Genomic DNA, 16287 nt, shown 5'->3' with positions numbered 1-16287 from the left:
TGTCTTAGTCATCCGGTGCTGCTACAACAGAAATACCACAAGTGGATGGCTTTAACAAAGAGAAATTTATTTCTTCACAGTTAAAGTAGGCTAAAAGTCCAAATTCAGGGCATCAACTTCAGGGGAAGGCTTTTTCTCTCTGTCGGCCTTCTTTTCGGTGTTCCCCTGGACTAGGAGCTTCTCTGTGCAGGGACCCTGGTCCAAAGGACGTGCTCTGCTCCCAGTACAGCTTTCTTGATGGTGTGAGGTCCCTGACTCTCTGCTTGCTTCACTTTCCTTTTATCTCTTGAGAGATAAAAGGTGGTGCAGGCCACACCCCAGGGAAACTCCCTTTACACTGGATCAGGGATGTGACCTGGGTAAAGGTGCTGTTACAATCCCACCCTAATCCTCTTTAACCTAAAATTACAATCACAAAATGGAGGACAACCACATGATGCTGGGCATCGTGGCCCCGCCAAATTGATACACGCATTTTTTGGGGGACATAATTCAAACCATGACAGGGCCCATGACGGTTCAGTTCCCTACTGAGTGCCTGTGCCTGGGAGCATCTGTGTTACCACCACTTTAGAGACCACACACGTAGGAGGTTAGGCACCTGGAAATGCTTGTTGGCCCATTCCTGGATGTACGGATCAGGAGTGCATTGCCACCCCAGGCTAACTCCACCGAGACGCTCAAGTTCTCTCTAGCATTCTCTTCACGCCCTTCGCCCCCTCCCAAGCCCACCACTAATCCAACTCTTAGGAAATTGAAATTCATAAGCTAGTTCTAGAATTCTAGAGTCTGGAATTGTGGCTATATTGACAACATTTCTATCATGGTCACCGAGAGCTCACTGGATTGCAGTCACTCTGTGAGGCCGCCAATAGGGCTACATTTACTGCTGAGACTTGACGCCATAACTGCATGACCCTTTGGTCATAGCAAAGGAATCAAGTGACTTTTTAGTCAGAGTTATTCCCTCCAAACACCTCTTCTGGAAAATCAAGAGAAAGCTCTTCTCGTTTCCTGTGGCCAAAAATGTCTAGAGAAGTTAGGGAAACATGGAAGTGTATCTCACCCCCGAAAGAGAACCATTTTACTGCCAGAGGTTTGGGAGTGAGATGGGGGTCAGGAACGTGGGAACTTCATTTATCTAATCTTTTTCTCCAATCCTGTGTTACAGCTTATCCAGACAGGAAAAGGGGAAGCCATCCGAATCAGGTCGATCCTGCGCTCCCTGGTCCCCACAGAAGACTTGGTTGGGATCATTAGCATCCCGTTGAAGCTGCCCTCACTGAACAAAGGTAACAGCAGCTCCAGGCACCTCTACAGCATAGCGTTCCCTCCAGACTCTTGTTTGCGGGGCAGGCTGCTCAGGGGGTGTGTCTTGCTCTTTTTCTGGTGATGAGAATTCTTCTCTCCTCCCACCTCCAGCCAGCTGCTCTCTCCTCTGCTACCATATGTCAAGACTGCTGTACCCTATGCCCCACAGGTATAGACAGGACGGTCCTCACAGCCCACTGAACACTTGAACCCTCTGGGAAGAGGCTGATGGAATGGGATAAATAGAAAGCTCTTGACAAGGCCCTCTTTTTCCTTTGCTTCCGTGTCCCCAAGAGTGTGTAGCCAGCTGGGGCAACAGACAGATAGGACTGACCTAGCCTGCCTTCTACACCTCACAGCCAAGGACTGTAAGAATTACTTCCCCAGTGCCACATGTGACAACTGACATCAGTCCGTGTTAACTTTGCAAAACTTAAACTCCGCAAAGCATTCCATTTCTTTGAGGCACGTCACCTGCTATCCAGGCAGAGGCAGTGATTGGAAAGATTGCATGACTGTGACTGTCACCGTGTTGTCCAAACTCGTGTTGCGTGGAACATTTTTGTAAGAGATGTGAATAGATGTACCTATCCATAAGGGGTTTGGAGTCAAGTAACTTTGGAAAATCACAGTTTTATAACTTCAGGAAGCACGTTAAGATTATACGGACTCTGAGAATACTTAACAAAGATAAATGTTGAACCCAGTGTTTTCCAGACTTTCTTAGCACAGAACACTTATTCATACCCCGCAGAAAGTGTCTGAGAGATTAATTCGGCCTCAGGATTCGGATCTAGCACCCCCTGGTGCTTAGGAGTGGAGAAGCGGGCAGCTTCCAAGCTGGAAGGTCTCTTCCCTCCTTGCTCCACCAGCAGAGTGAGGTTCTGAGCTGGATGGCACTTCATCTCTGTGGCTCTCGGGGTGTCTTTTGAAGTTCCACACTTTTCAAGTGTAGTATGTAAATATTCTTGGGCTATAGTAGATGAAGGAGCCCTGGTGGTGCAGTGGTTAAGAGCTCAGTCTGCTAACCAAAAGGTCAGCACTTCGAACTCACCAGCCGCTCCTTGGAAACCCTGTGGGGCAGTTCTCCTCTGTCCTGTAGGGTTGCTATGAGTCAGAATAGACTCGACGGCCATGGGCTTTTTTTTTTTTTTTTTTAATAGTATGATCATTTATTTTAGGGCCTCTCTTTTCCTGGTTTTGGGTGTATAACAAAATTGGAAGAGGTGGAGAGAGAGAAGGAGGGGGAAGAGGCGGAGGAAGAGCAGCAGCAGCAGGAATGTGACAATGTTTTTATCCTCTCACGAAACCCTGTCTTTATCCTTCAACCCAAGAAGTTTTTATTTTCTTCATCGTATTCCCCACTTTGTCTTTGAACCTCTGGCTTAAAATAAGATTATAATTCTTGGATAATCTGATTTAGATTTCATCTACATCAGATAATAGTTTTCAAATACTGACAGAACACTTCTTTGGTTATTGTGCTATTCGTAATGGTTATAGACACGACCCACTTTTAAGTTTAGTCTGCCTTATTAACATTTCTTCCTTCATTTTCTTGTCGTTGATTAACAAAGCAATAAGTTAAGCCCCGATTCTTCGCTTTTGACAATTTCTGGGGTGTAAATACTCCCACTATGGCCCGTTTCAAGTTCCCACCGTGATGTCACTGAACGTGGAATTGGCAAGCGTGTGCACGTAGCATGCCATTAGATTGTATTTCTCACATACACATACAGTAGATGTAAATAACCTCAAGAGAACAATTTATTGTACAGTATAGTGAATTAATTAGAAAGCGAAAGGTTTTCAGTATTTATTACCTTTTTAAATATAATTTATTAATTGTAAGCTTTAATTTTTAATAGCGGATATGTTTAACAGTTGGCTCACAAAATTCCTGGAATTTTAACATTGGACTCTTCCACGCTGGTATAAGCTGGGCCCAGCACACCATTGTATTATTTCCAAATATCCTTGTGGCTTACTTGGAGAACAAACCATAGACAAGTTCTTTGTTGCTGTTTGAGATTATGGAGATAGAAAATGGGACAAGACATTTTCTCTGTATTTCAGATGGGTCAGTCAGCGAGCCAGACATGGCGGCCAGCTTCTGCCCCGACCACAAGGCACCCATGGTGCTGTTCTTGGATCGCGTCTATGGTATTAAGGACCAAACTTTTCTGCTCCACTTGCTGGAGGTTGGATTTTTACCTGACTTAAGAGCCTCTGCCTCTCTAGACACAGTAAGTTACTAAGATAAGGAAAAGTGTTTTCCCCAACATTGTAAAACGAGTAACATGATTGGATTTAGATACAGTTCTACTACGACACACATGGGGTCACGTGAGTTGGGATCAACTCAACAGCAACTGTTCTTTCTGTCTACTTACTGTCGTGTGTGTGTCCTGCTTTAAAGCATGAGAAAACAGTGGCACAAGAAATGGAAGAACTCCGTTTATTGGGCTGTAGACTCTGATGTCGATAAATTTGACCTCAGATATTCAATCCGTCTTCCTCTATTGCAGAGTTTCTCAACCACTGCATTTTGGGCTGGATAACTCTTTGTTGTGGGGAGGTGTTCTGTGCATTGTAGCATGTTACCAGTAGCCTCTCCCCGCTACCCCCACTTGTGACGGCTAACTCCAGTTATTGCCAGATGTCTCCTGGGAGAGGAAATCACCCTCTGGTGAGAACCACTGCTCCGTTGCTTATGGAAAAGGCTGGCTGGCAGCATTATAGGCCGAAAACACTCTTGCTGCTCTCACTCCTTTAGTTTCACATACTGACCATCAGGAAGGATAGCTCTGAAGTCAGAGGCATGACAAAGCTCAGAACCCAAGAGGCCAAGAGCAAATACAAGTTTGGAAGACAGGGATGAGGTAGAGTAATCCAACATCAAGAGAAATCAAGATAGGAGACCACAAGGGTCAAAGAGCATAGATAGGTCCCAGATGTCCCAAATCAGGACCAAGCAGCAGCAAGACCGTGCCAGGAGTCCCAGGTCCAAGGAGAAAAGGCAAACTAGATCAGCTTAAGTCTAACATCTTGCCATTTTAAGGTTGTTTTTAAAGAGCCAAAGGCTTGTCCTCTTGGTCACTTGAAAGGTTTCTCAAAAGCTCCACCTGGCGTCCAGCAGAGGTAGAAGTCTAAGTCTGTGATGGGTGGTCAGTTGGCCAATACTTTAACTGGGATGCGTTACCTGTGAACAGGTTACCCAGAAATGGAAAGCTGTGCAGGCCCCAACCTGAGTGGGAACGCCATTCCAATCTGTGCCATGAGGATGAGAAATGGTATATCCATGAAGGTGTTAAGGGCGTTTGATGCTTTTGGATAATTAAAACAATGCTTCCACAGCTACTTTTGTTTTGAGCTTTTCTATAAATTCTATGATTTAAAAAAATTACAACTTTTTAACTTGTGAGACCCCAAGGTTCCTGATCAAAGCATTTAATTTTTTTATAGATCAAATAAACATCAAATGCTCTTCTAGCATCTGATGTTCAAACCAGATGCCTGCCCAAGTACTATCTACCAAAAAAAAAAAAAAAGTTCTATATTCAATACCTCAGCAAACAAACATTCATACTTTCTCTTTTCAAAACTTTCAAATCACTGGAATCAAAGCTGTGTTCTTCCTCATTTTATCAACTCTCCGTTAAAGTGATAAGTGTGAAAGATTAGCTATTCCAGCATGATCACTGGAGTTTTAGAAGATGAACTTCTGAGCATTAATGGAAGCACCCAGAAATGTGTATAGTTCAAAGAAAACAATTTGTCAAATCATAAGTTATAGAAAATGTGTTACACATATAGTAATGGCTGTGATAATCACAGAAAATAATGATAGTATTTAATCTGTGTGGATCTCAAGGTTTCTTTTGAAGTTCTACAGTTTTCAAAGATGGTAGTTAAGCATGCTTTGGCTGTATTTAGTGTCACTAAACAGGTCTTCGTTGAATTCAGCCTGTCTAAATGAACAAAATAGAATATGGTGGACGAGAATTACAAGAGAGTTGTAAAATGGTCATGGGTTTATGTTATGTTCCTTTTACACTTTTCCCAGGCAGAGTTTGGTTCTCTTTAGAGATGTCTACCCTCATGTCCTTTGTCAGATTGAGGATTGCTCACAGTGCTCATAGATTAGCTCATGAGGATCAGAGCTCTACCTCCCCTCTGTATAAAGCTATCACAAAACCAGTGAGTTTGAGTGATTACTGGGCCTGTAGCCATTATGAATTAACTAATCTTAAAGTCACAGGAGGACAACTTACCCCATATGGTAAGAGAAGAGCAAATAGCAGAATATGTTGTAGCCTGGCAGTTGGACTTTGAAAACATCGAGGATGTTGTTAGATGCTCCCTAGTTGATTTTAATAAAGGTTCAGAATTCTTCTTTAAAGGTATCTTTGTTATCCAGTGCTGCCATAACAGAAATACCACAAGTGGATGGTTTTAACAAAGAGAAGTTTATTTCCTTACAATAAAGTCAGCTAAAAGTCCAAATTCAGGGCGTCAGCTCCAGGGGAAGGCTTTCTCTCTCTCGGCCTTCTCATCAGTGCTCCCCCAGACTAGAAGCTTCTCTGCGCAGGGACCCTGGTCCAAAGGACGCACTCTGCTCCTGGCATTGCTTTCTTGATGGTATGAGGTCCCCCTGTCTCACTGCTCACTTCTGTCTTTTATATCTCTCTCAAGAGATTGCCTCAGGACACAATCCAGTCTTGTAGATCAGGTCCTGTCTTACTAACACAACTGCCACCCATCCTCCCTCATTAACATCATAGAGGCAGGTTTACAACATACAGGAAAATCACACAGTACTGGGAATCATGGTCTAGCCAAATTGATGCACACTTTTTTTGGGGGGACATAATTCAAACCATGACAGAAGGGAATAGGTAACTTTTTAGAGTCATTTGGGGTGAGTTAGGACTAGCCAGCCAGCCTGTGTTTTTCTTCTGGTTGTTGGTTTTTTTTTGTTTCTTCCTTTTAACCTGATTTTTTTTTCCCCCATTTAAAATGCAAAAGAGAAATAGATCTGCTGACAAGGTAGAAAGTTGTCCCCCTCTGTTGCTTTGAATGCTGTGAAATATCGATACACGTAAGCTCCCCTGGCGTGCTCCATGGGACTTCAATGCGCGGGGTAAGCTTTGCTGTGTCTTTCCCGGGGAGATTGACCAGTGTCCCATTCCCCTTTCCCTAGGTGTCCCTGAGCACCACAGAGGCTGCACTTGCATTAAATAGGTATATATGCTCTGCCGTGCTCCCGCTGCTCAGGAGGTGCGCCCCTCTCTTTGCTGGGACGGAACACTGTACGTCTTTGGTTGATTCTACACTACAAACAATATACAGGCTTTCCAAGGGACGTTCTCTCACCAAAGCCCAGAGAGACACCATAGAAGAATGTTTGCTTGCCATTTGCAAGTAAGTCCTCCCTGCCATGTTTCTGTGTATGCATTTAATTGTGTAATCTAAAACCTGGTGGATGTAGCCTGAGGAAGCTTCCAGGACTTTGCTCTACACCGGCCCGCCCCCAGAATCTCCTCTTATGATGTGTTGGGTCTCTACATTTTGCCACTGGCCTCTTCTGGGGCTCTTCTCCCACTGTTGGAGTGGAGGGAGGGAGGTCGCACGCTTACGCCAGCTTCAGCCCTTGAGTTTTGGTAAACCAGGAGAGAAGACTGTCCTTCAGGCCTGAAGTATTCTGATTAAGAACCAACATTTTAGTTCCCAAGAGAGAGCCAGGTGCAGATTTTTGCCTTCTTAATGAGAAACTCTTTACACGGAGACCAGGTCCTAAGAGCATGAACCAAAGCATCCCACCTCCAGCCTTCCCAAGAAAAGAAAGAACCCTAGTCACAGTGGGGAGTTAAGGACAGTAGTTTCCATTACTGTGGATCAGGATCAGAGCCCACTGAGGGAAAAGGGTAAGGTCATCCCAAGAGCGTTGAGTCCTCAGGAAATTAGGCCTGGCAGGGTCAAAGGAAGAAGGGCCTTCGAATAGCTGGTCTCAGTGGCATGGGTCAGAACCATGACCTATTTTAAACCAGTGGTTTTCCAACTCAGCTGCATATTAGAATAACCTGGGGAGCTACAAAAATATCTCAGTGGCTAGGCTACACCCCAGACCAAAAAATCAAAATCTTTAGAGGTAAGACGCAGGCCTCAGTTTTTTTTTTTTTTTTTTTGAAACTCCCCAGGTGAGTCCAATGTGCAGCTAAGGTTGAGAGGCACTGCTTTGGACTGTCTTAGACAGAGGAAACCCCAGGCTTCCACCTTAGGGCCCAGCTGGGTTTGGACCTCATTCTTGCTGAATGAGTTGGGTTTCCTAATCCCGCAAGAGATGATTATGCACCCAGTGGCTGGGGCTATTTAGAAGAACACTTTCTTTGAACATCATGCTTGAAGGCAATCTCACACTTATACTTCAAACGTAGCATTTGTCCTACATTTAAAATACTTTATTAAAATTAATTTGTATCCATGTCTTTATTTCTGAGTCCTACAGGCATCAACTCCTTTACGGGACAAGCTGCGTCCAAAGAAAAAATTTCATAGCAAAATACTATTTGGGGGTCAGGGATAGAGAGTGGAGGGTGGGAGAGTTTCCCAGGCTCTGGCCTCAAGAAGGGGTTTCTCCCTGAGATGCCCTACCAAAATCAAATCCTATACTCTGACACTACTTCATCCATTCCAAGATTATTATAATAAATGGCAGAGAATTGAGCTAATTAGAATGTTTTTGGTCTTAGAAGAGAGGTAGAGCTTGGTAACAGGTGGATTAACCAGTAAGCACTGTATGCATCGACTTCCAGTAAGCAATGGATGCATGGCCGTGCATACCTTGCTTATTGGGTACTCTGTCCACGTTTGGTTAACACACTTACAGTCTACTAGGAATTAATAGCGCACCTAGGGTTTCCTCTCTGCCACATTGAAAGGAAGATTATTGGCCCCATTACTTGTTTATATGGGCCTCTATTTTCCTTCTCAGTGGTGGCAAAGGGAAAAAATAACAAGTTTGCGCAAAAAGAAATCCTTTGTATCAGAACCAGTTCTGTGACTGGCTGGTCACTGTGTCAATAGCATCTGCAGATCTTGTTCTACCTTCTGCTAGATCTGAACTCAGAATGTATCTTAGGAATCAGGTCAGTCAATGAGCCCTGTCTTCCAGTGTAAGCTGTTTCCTAGTAATGAAGCCACATTGGTGTGATTGCTCTTAGCTGTAAAGCTTCTTAAAGAAATCAAACCATGGGGAAATTTGAATTTTACACCAAGCCAAGATAGAGCTTACAGCCCTATTACTGCAATTTTGGGGGCTTCTCCCACTCCTCTTCTTGGAAATATGAGCTCTAGATAGAGAATACAAACCCATACTTAGCTAGATGTTTTGTTTATTTTTGATAAGTTGGAAATTAATACAGTTAGAGGTTCATTTTACTCCTTGATTTTATTCATGTTAATCAATCTTAGGTGATATGGTTAATTAACTAAACAGTGATGTGAAAATTGAGTAATTTGGCGTTCAGAGACAAGGCTGTTTACTTGCTGTATGTTTGGACCAACACTCTTCATCTCAGGACTTTTTATCACAAGGCCACTTGTAAAAAAAGAAGGAAAAGTTGTAAAACAGACGAGTTTTGTTTTTTATCTCCATTGGAGTCCATCTTCCTTGTAGATGCCTCCAAGGCTTTCTCCCTGGCATTCCAACATTTAACGTCATAGTTAATAGCTTTGCCTTCATGGCTTCTTAGGTATCTGTGGAAGGAATTCAGGGGCTTCATGACGTGAACTTACATACCAAATTGTGTATGTGTGTGTGTGCACTTTTCTGTGGAGAGAGTCCATAGCTTCCAGTAGATTTTTTACAGTTTGGGGAACCTAAAAAAAAAAAAAAAACTACATCAATGTTTCTTTAGATCTCCTCTCTCTATCTCAAAATTTACTTGCCAAGGATTGCCCTAAATTCCAAAGCCCTGAACCTAACCCAAAGAAATTGTTCCAGTAGTGAGAATTTCATGGACAAGATGGTAACCCAGAATACCTTAAAATTCCCTTCAAATCACACCACTAGATGGCCTCAGATTCCGCCTGTGCTTTCTCCCTTTGGAGAGTTCAAGAGGATGGTTGGTCCTTCTTTATATTCTTTGCACAAAGTCAGTGACAGTATTTTGAGTGTGCATAAAGCGTAGAACATCTTGGCACATGGTGGTTAGAATTGAACCTTAGATATCTTCATTATCCGCACAACCCCTCTCTCTGTACTTTAACTCTACTCGATGTTTAAAGTGTTTGACCGTCAATTGTGGTTTATCCAAGATCTGGTGTTTTCGGGGCTCTTTGGTTTGAGGCTTAGCTCTGATACGTGGTTATGGTTGAGTCTCTCTCTCTTTCAGCCACTCTGTTTTACAATTGTTTTTCCTTATTCCAACTGCAGTCACCTGAGGCCTTCCATGTTACAGCAGCTCCTGCGACGGCTTGTTTTTGATGTGCCGCTCCTTAACGAATACTGCAAAATGCCTCTTAAGGTAAACATCTCTGTTGGGACAGAAGCACAGTCCAGGCCACAGGAAACATGCCTTGGAAAACATAATGTCTTCACAATCTGGGAGTAAAATACACATTGAAATGTGTTTTATTCCTTTAACAGTTAGCTAGCAAAATACCAAAACCAACCCATTGCCATGGAGTTGGTTCCAACTCATAGTGACCCTATAGGATGGAGTAGAACTGCCCTGTAGGGCTTCCAAGGAGTGGCTGGTGGATTTGAACTGCCAACCTTTCGGTTAGTAGCTGAACTCTTCACCACTGTGCCACCAGGGCTCCAGCTAGCAAGATACAGCCGGTAAAATCAAACCCATTTTTGAATGTCCAGGTTGAAGAGAGTAGATTTGCTAGATCCATTAACTAGTCCAATTTTCTTTCATTGCTTTTCACTGACTACTTGTTATTTCACAGAGGTTGGGAAGGGGATTTGGAGTTTGAGTTCTCCTGCCCTAATTAGGTTTTTCAGAGCATTTCCAATTTCAAAAAGCTTTGAAGGCCCTGTGGTTTTGTCATTTAAGTGCAGAGACTAAAATGTCCCTTTTCTATTCCATACTGTTTTGTGCGTTTTTGGTAAAAGATACTCTTTTTTGTGTGTTTGTTTTCTACTTTTTTTTTTTTTTTTTTTCTTTTTAATGGGAAGTAAGGCCACAGAACCCTTTCTTTATTTGTTGGCTTATTCCTGATTTTCTCATAAATAAGAAGCATTTCATCAGTGAAACTGGAAGCATCTGGGTCTGGGTGGGTGGGCACCAAGATCAGCCATCACCAAAGAGGTCAGTGTTCTTTATCTTCTACCTCGGAGGCACCTCCCAGATTAGCATATACAAAAGTATCAGCAGTGCCAGCCACACCTGAAAATTCTGCCTAGTGATTTTAACAGAGCTTTTGCTTCTTTTCGTAAATAATCCAAACAAGGATTTTCAGAGCATTTTACTGGGATAACCAGAGTTTCCAAAAGCCTTTAGTTCAATCCCCAGTCTCCATGCCAAGCAGAAAACAGTTTCCTTATTCTCAGCGATTCCACAGCCCTCCGGGGGCTCATTCTTCTCTCTAACGCTAACAGTCCCTGTTTTTAGTCCCAGAAATTGTGTACTGCACAGTTTACCCTGGCGTTGCTTTCTCTGCAGACCTCTGCTGTCAGCCGGATGCTGGCTGCCAAAGGGGCATCATCGATACCACTTACTCAGCTCACTTTTACCTCTTAGATCAGTGGGATTTCTCTAAGAGGATGTGGATCCCACCTGCTGGTATAAGAAAATTAGCAGTGCATTTCTGCCCTTTGCCGGCCAGATGTGGAGCTGCTATAACATGGCTGGGCCGTTAGACAGCTCAAGTGAAAGGAAGCAAGCTGAGGGCAGTAATCATTGTAGAGAAAAATCCTCAGACCCACAGCCTGCTGCCCATCATCCCCTCCCCCACGTCAACAACCTGACCCAATCCATTGCTGTCGAGTCAATTCCTCATAGCGACCCTGCAGGACAGGATAGAGCTGCCCCATAGGCTTTCCAAGGGGCCACCTGGTAGATTTGAACTGCCGACCTTTTGGGTAGCAGCTGAACTCTTAACCACTGCGCCACCAGGTTTCCGCGCCACCAGGGCTCCTTCCCATGTCAACAGCACCTGGAATTATAAGCGGGTATCCCAGAAGAAATGCTTCCCAGCCCTGACTGCCTCTGACAGCACACAGTGATTATGTTCAGGGGTAGCATTTCTTCATCTGAAGTAGAGAGTGTTCCCCTCCATGTTCCAGTAGCTGCTCGGGGACATTAGGAGACGAGAATTGATCGGGCCGATTCAGCCCAGGTTAGGGCTCCTTCGGTGTGACAGCGGAACAGTTTCCGGTAGTGTTTGACAGCCTCTTTGTAGACAACACAGTTGTTTCAAATGTTGGTCTCATTCTCGTGATCTCTGCTGACTGTTTTATTCTTCCCTGCACGTCTCTGCTGCCTGTGGACTTTTTCAATGCCACCCCACTGGTGTGATCCTGTTCTGAACTTCCCAGCTTCTGACGAATCACTATGAACAGTGCTGGAAGTATTACTGCCTGCCCTCGGGCTGGGGGAGCTACGGTCTTGCTGTGGAGGAAGAACTGCACCTCACAGAGAAGCTCTTCTGGGGGATTTTTGATTCCCTCTCCCATAAGGTAATGACAGTGCTTCCTGAGCAAAGAGGGAGGACCTCTGTGGCCTGAGCACCTACAAATAATGCACAAAAAACCAAACCCGTCAAGTTGATTCTGACTCCTAGGGACCTTGTAGGACAGAGTAGAGCTGCCTCATAGGTTTTCCAACGAGTACCTGATAGATTCGAACTGCCTGCCAACCTTTTGGTTAGCAGCCCAACTCTTAACTACTGTGCCACCAGGGTTTCCCAAATAATACATAGCAAACACTAACTCTGCCTTTACCATATGGTAATGGTACTATGTACTTTCCAAACAGATTACATTAATCCTTCCCCCAACTCTCTGAAATAGGAACTATCATAATCCTTTTACAGGTAAGGAAAAGTCTCAGAGCAGTGGGATAACTTGCCGAACTCACTAAGCAATTAAACGGGAGAGCTATGCAAGAGTAAATTTCAAAAAGATTGCCTGGTTTCAGTCTTAATGACTTGCCGCTTTGCCCCATTCCTTTCTCCCTGACTGGGTATGGCCCCCATTACCAAAAACCAAACAGAACCTGTTACCATGGAGTTGATTCTGACCCATAGCGACCCTACAGGACAGAGTGGAACTGTCCCAAAGAGTTTTCAGGGAGCAGCTGGTGGATCCGAAGTGTTGACCTTTTGGTTAGCAGCCCAACTCTTAACCACTGTGCCACCAGGGCTCCAGTTAGCCAAGCTTTGTTGGGCTCAAGCCAAGAAGAAAAGGTCCAGGTGTGTGCTCTGATGGGGAGACGTGCAGCTTTGAAGCTGTTCCGGCAGAGATTCTTCACAGCCGCTCACTTGCTATGGAGGAGGTTGAGCAAGCACTCAGGATGTAACTTCCAAGCCTTACTGAACAGTCGCATTAAAATGCAGTCTGATTTCAATATGGCCCCACCTCTCAGACTTTGCTCCACTTCTCTTAACCCATTTTATTTAGATTTGTGAGGTCACCAGCTTTCAAGGTAGAAAATGAGTAGGCTTGGTTTTTTTTAGAGACGTCTGAAGCATGTGTCTAGATTGTCCATCTGCACTTTTCTTTACCATTGAATTCTTTTGGTCTAATGTGAGTGACTCAAAAGCTTCTCCTAACTCCGTGTTTAGGAAAAAAAAAAAACAATGCCATCGAGTCAATTCTAACTCATAGTGACTCTATAGGACAGAGTAGAACTGCCCCATAGAGTTTCCAAGGAGCAGCTGGTGGATTCAAACTACCGACCTTCTGGTTAGCAGCTGTAGCCCTTAGCCACAGTGCCACCAAGGCTCCAACCCCATCTTAGTTGACTGAAATTCATTCCTGGCTGGATTCAAGAGGGAGTGGGTGTAGCCCATATTAGCTGCTGCTGAGTTTGGCAAAGCGTCTGACCTTTCCAGTTGTCAACTGGGTCAGTTTCTGTAACTGCCTAAGGCAGACATGTTTATAGACTTTTCTGGTCTAGTGAGAACCACTTAAACTCTTTTGATATTCTTGAAATTAATTGTTTGATATTAATTTGAACCTTGATTTAAGGTTTTTCAGCTTCAAGTCAGTGGGGACCTGAAGGTTTTACAGATTGTCATTTCATCTCCAGTTATACCTCAGTTTCTACCAGACAGTATTTAGGAGGAGTTACATCTGTCCTGTTCTGGTTAACCTGAACAAATGCATGCATTTGATTTTTATTTTCAGCTTATTTTTTAAGGGTCTGCATGGTGACTGTGGTTGTGGTTTTTCCATTCACATGCTCTTTGTTTTTACCCACAGAAGTATGACCCAGATCTTTTCCGAATGGCCCTGCCTTGTCTCAGTGCTATAGCCGGGGCCTTGCCACCAGATTATTTAGATACCAGAATCACAGCCACGTTGGAGAAACAGGTTTCAGTGGATGCAGAGGGGAATTTTGACCCAAAACCTATCAACACCATGAAGTAAGTCCAGGATCATCTCTAAACTGGTCCTATATGTTACCCAATGGCCGATCTTTCCCTTTCAGGGGATTGCAGAAACTTTAAGCTTCGCCTCCTTCCCTCCAGCCAACACTATTCATCATTCTCCTTGGCACTACAAGGCACATCAGGCACTGGGTCTTGACTCCAGTTTCTGAAGGTTTAATCCATCCCTATCTGATTACATACTGCGTTATTATGCTCTAGGATTTTTTTTTTTTTTTTTTTTGAGAGCGGGGTTGGTTTATTTTCTGTAAGAGATGGACGCTCTTCACAGAATAAATGTCGCCAGAGGCATTGAGAGAACCACCCTGGCAAATGATGTAATTAATGTATCAATGAGTTTTTGACAAAAACTTCACTCTTTGTGAATTAGGCCTATATAGTTTTAATAGCATCGTACAGCAAAAACAGCTCCATGAATAACACTCAGCTGCACTCCAGCACACTTCAGGGTGTGATGGCAGAACAGCTGAGAGGCTGGACCTCCTCTTTGTCATACCAAGGGTTGCCAGAACTTTGGAGGAAGCCTACAGTAACGTCTCGTAAATTCTCCCCTTGATTCTCCCACGTTCCTCACTGGTGCTGATTAAGCCATACCAGTTGCCATTGAGTCAGTTCCAATTCATGGTGGCCCGATGTGTGTCAGAGTAGAACTGCGCTCCATAGGGTTTTCAATGACTGATTTTTCAGAAGTAGATCTCTGGGACTTTCTTCCAAGGTGGCTCTGGGTGGACTTGAACCTCCAACCTTTCAGTTAACAGCCAAACACATTAACTGCTTGCATCATCCAAGGGACTCTTGATTAAGCCATGGAGGTGTGTTTATCCTTTGAGCAAACTATAGCTAAATTTTGGCTTGTGACAGTTCTGCCCCAGTTAAAATATGCATCATGGAGCGTAAGGCTTTTGTTTCCAGGTGCATTTATAATGAAGAGCTCCAAAATTGCTTTAGAACAAGCAGGGGAAGTAAGACTGATTCTGTCTGAGCTCCTTGGACTTGCGTGGTGTGGCGGCCATTATCCAGTGGCACAGAGGGCTAGCCTGAGCCCTTCCCAGGGGTCTGCCAGCTTTGATAACGTATAGAACTCATCTTTGAGATAATTAAGTACACATTCCATCAAACAGAGTCTTGAGCTGAGTGGGTGCTGGGAAATATAATTCCACTTGCTGTCAGGAAGAGGTAAGGACTGTAATCTAACAGCCAGCTAGGGCCAAAGAGATGGCAGGTGCTGATGGGAGAACTTTGCCCTGTGAGAATGTGAGTGTGCTGAAAGATGACAAGGTAAATGGGGAATAACTTGGATGCTTTTATGAGCATGATGAGACATTTAGTATACTCTAGTGGCAGTTGTATGTAAATGGTGAGCGGGTCCATGCTATATTGAGAGTTCTGACTTCTTCAAGTATACCTCTGACACCAGTTTGGTGCTTTGAGTAATGTGAGTAATGGGGACTAACTCCAACTAACCGGAAGCCTGATGCCATCGAGTGGATTCCAACTCACAGCGACCCTATAGGACAGAATAGAACTGCCCCATAGGATTTCCAGGGAGCGGCTGGTGGATTTGAACTGCAGACCTTTTGGTTTAGCAGCCATAGCTCTTAACCTCTGCGCCACCAGTGCTCCAACTCTGACTAACTTAAGCAGAAAATGACCTTATTAGAAGGATTTGGGGTTGTTACTAAAATCCAGTAAACCGCGGACTAACCAGGTCCCAGCAAGGGCAGGAACCACAGAGGACGGGTGTCAAGGGAGAGGGAACAAATAGATAATCATCTGGCATCCCCATTGGATCTATCACCTTGACGAGTTTTCTGCACTTGACTTACCCCAGCCGAGGTTTAAATTCCAGGGAAAGAGAGTCTGATTGGCCTAGTTGCGTGCCCACCCCTTGGTGACAGTCACATAAGACTACATCCGATGCAGGAAGACAGTTCCCTAAAGAAAAATGGAGAAGAGCTGCTGGGCAAACAGAAACAGCGTGTGTCTACTTCCGAAAACTTCTAGTGTTTAAACATGAGCCACAGAACCCCAAAGACAGACATCCACTGTTTTGTAACATTTGATCCTCTAGCTGCCCATTTCTGCCATTCCCAGATTGGAGCCATAGGGTGGCAGCCAGCTTCTTTGGATTAAGGGATTTTTTTCATCTGACTTGGATTGATCTGGCCCAGGAGCCAAGAGAAACCAGAACAGCTGGGAGGCAGCTGCCTATGCGGCAGGAGGCTTCTGCGGAGAGGTCCTCTGATTTGGCATGGGTGTGTGTGCCCTGCTCCAGATATCCCACTGTTTGCTCAGGGATGTCACTACGTGTAGAGTCTAGGATGGCTTCAGGATTAGCTGGTTGATCAACTT

General features: G+C 44.3%; 1 protein-coding gene across 1 annotated transcript in view; it reads left to right on the top strand.

Moving 5' to 3' along the window:
• RYR3 (ryanodine receptor 3) overlaps positions 1–16287 on the top strand; it is a 420187-nt gene that overhangs the window by 289883 nt on the left and 114017 nt on the right. The window contains exons 46-51 of the mRNA XM_004380716.1: positions 1172–1292; positions 3388–3557; positions 6515–6735; positions 9749–9839; positions 11861–12001; positions 13748–13911. Of these exons, the coding sequence (XP_004380773.1) occupies positions 1172–1292; positions 3388–3557; positions 6515–6735; positions 9749–9839; positions 11861–12001; positions 13748–13911 (908 nt within the window). The remainder of the gene's footprint in view (positions 1–1171; positions 1293–3387; positions 3558–6514; positions 6736–9748; positions 9840–11860; positions 12002–13747; positions 13912–16287) is intronic.

The sequence above is a fragment of the Trichechus manatus genome, unplaced genomic scaffold (assembly GCF_000243295.1).
Source record: "Trichechus manatus latirostris isolate Lorelei unplaced genomic scaffold, TriManLat1.0 scaffold00076, whole genome shotgun sequence".
NCBI lineage: Eukaryota > Metazoa > Chordata > Mammalia > Sirenia > Trichechidae > Trichechus > Trichechus manatus.
This window is presented reverse-complemented; position numbering and strand designations above follow the sequence as displayed.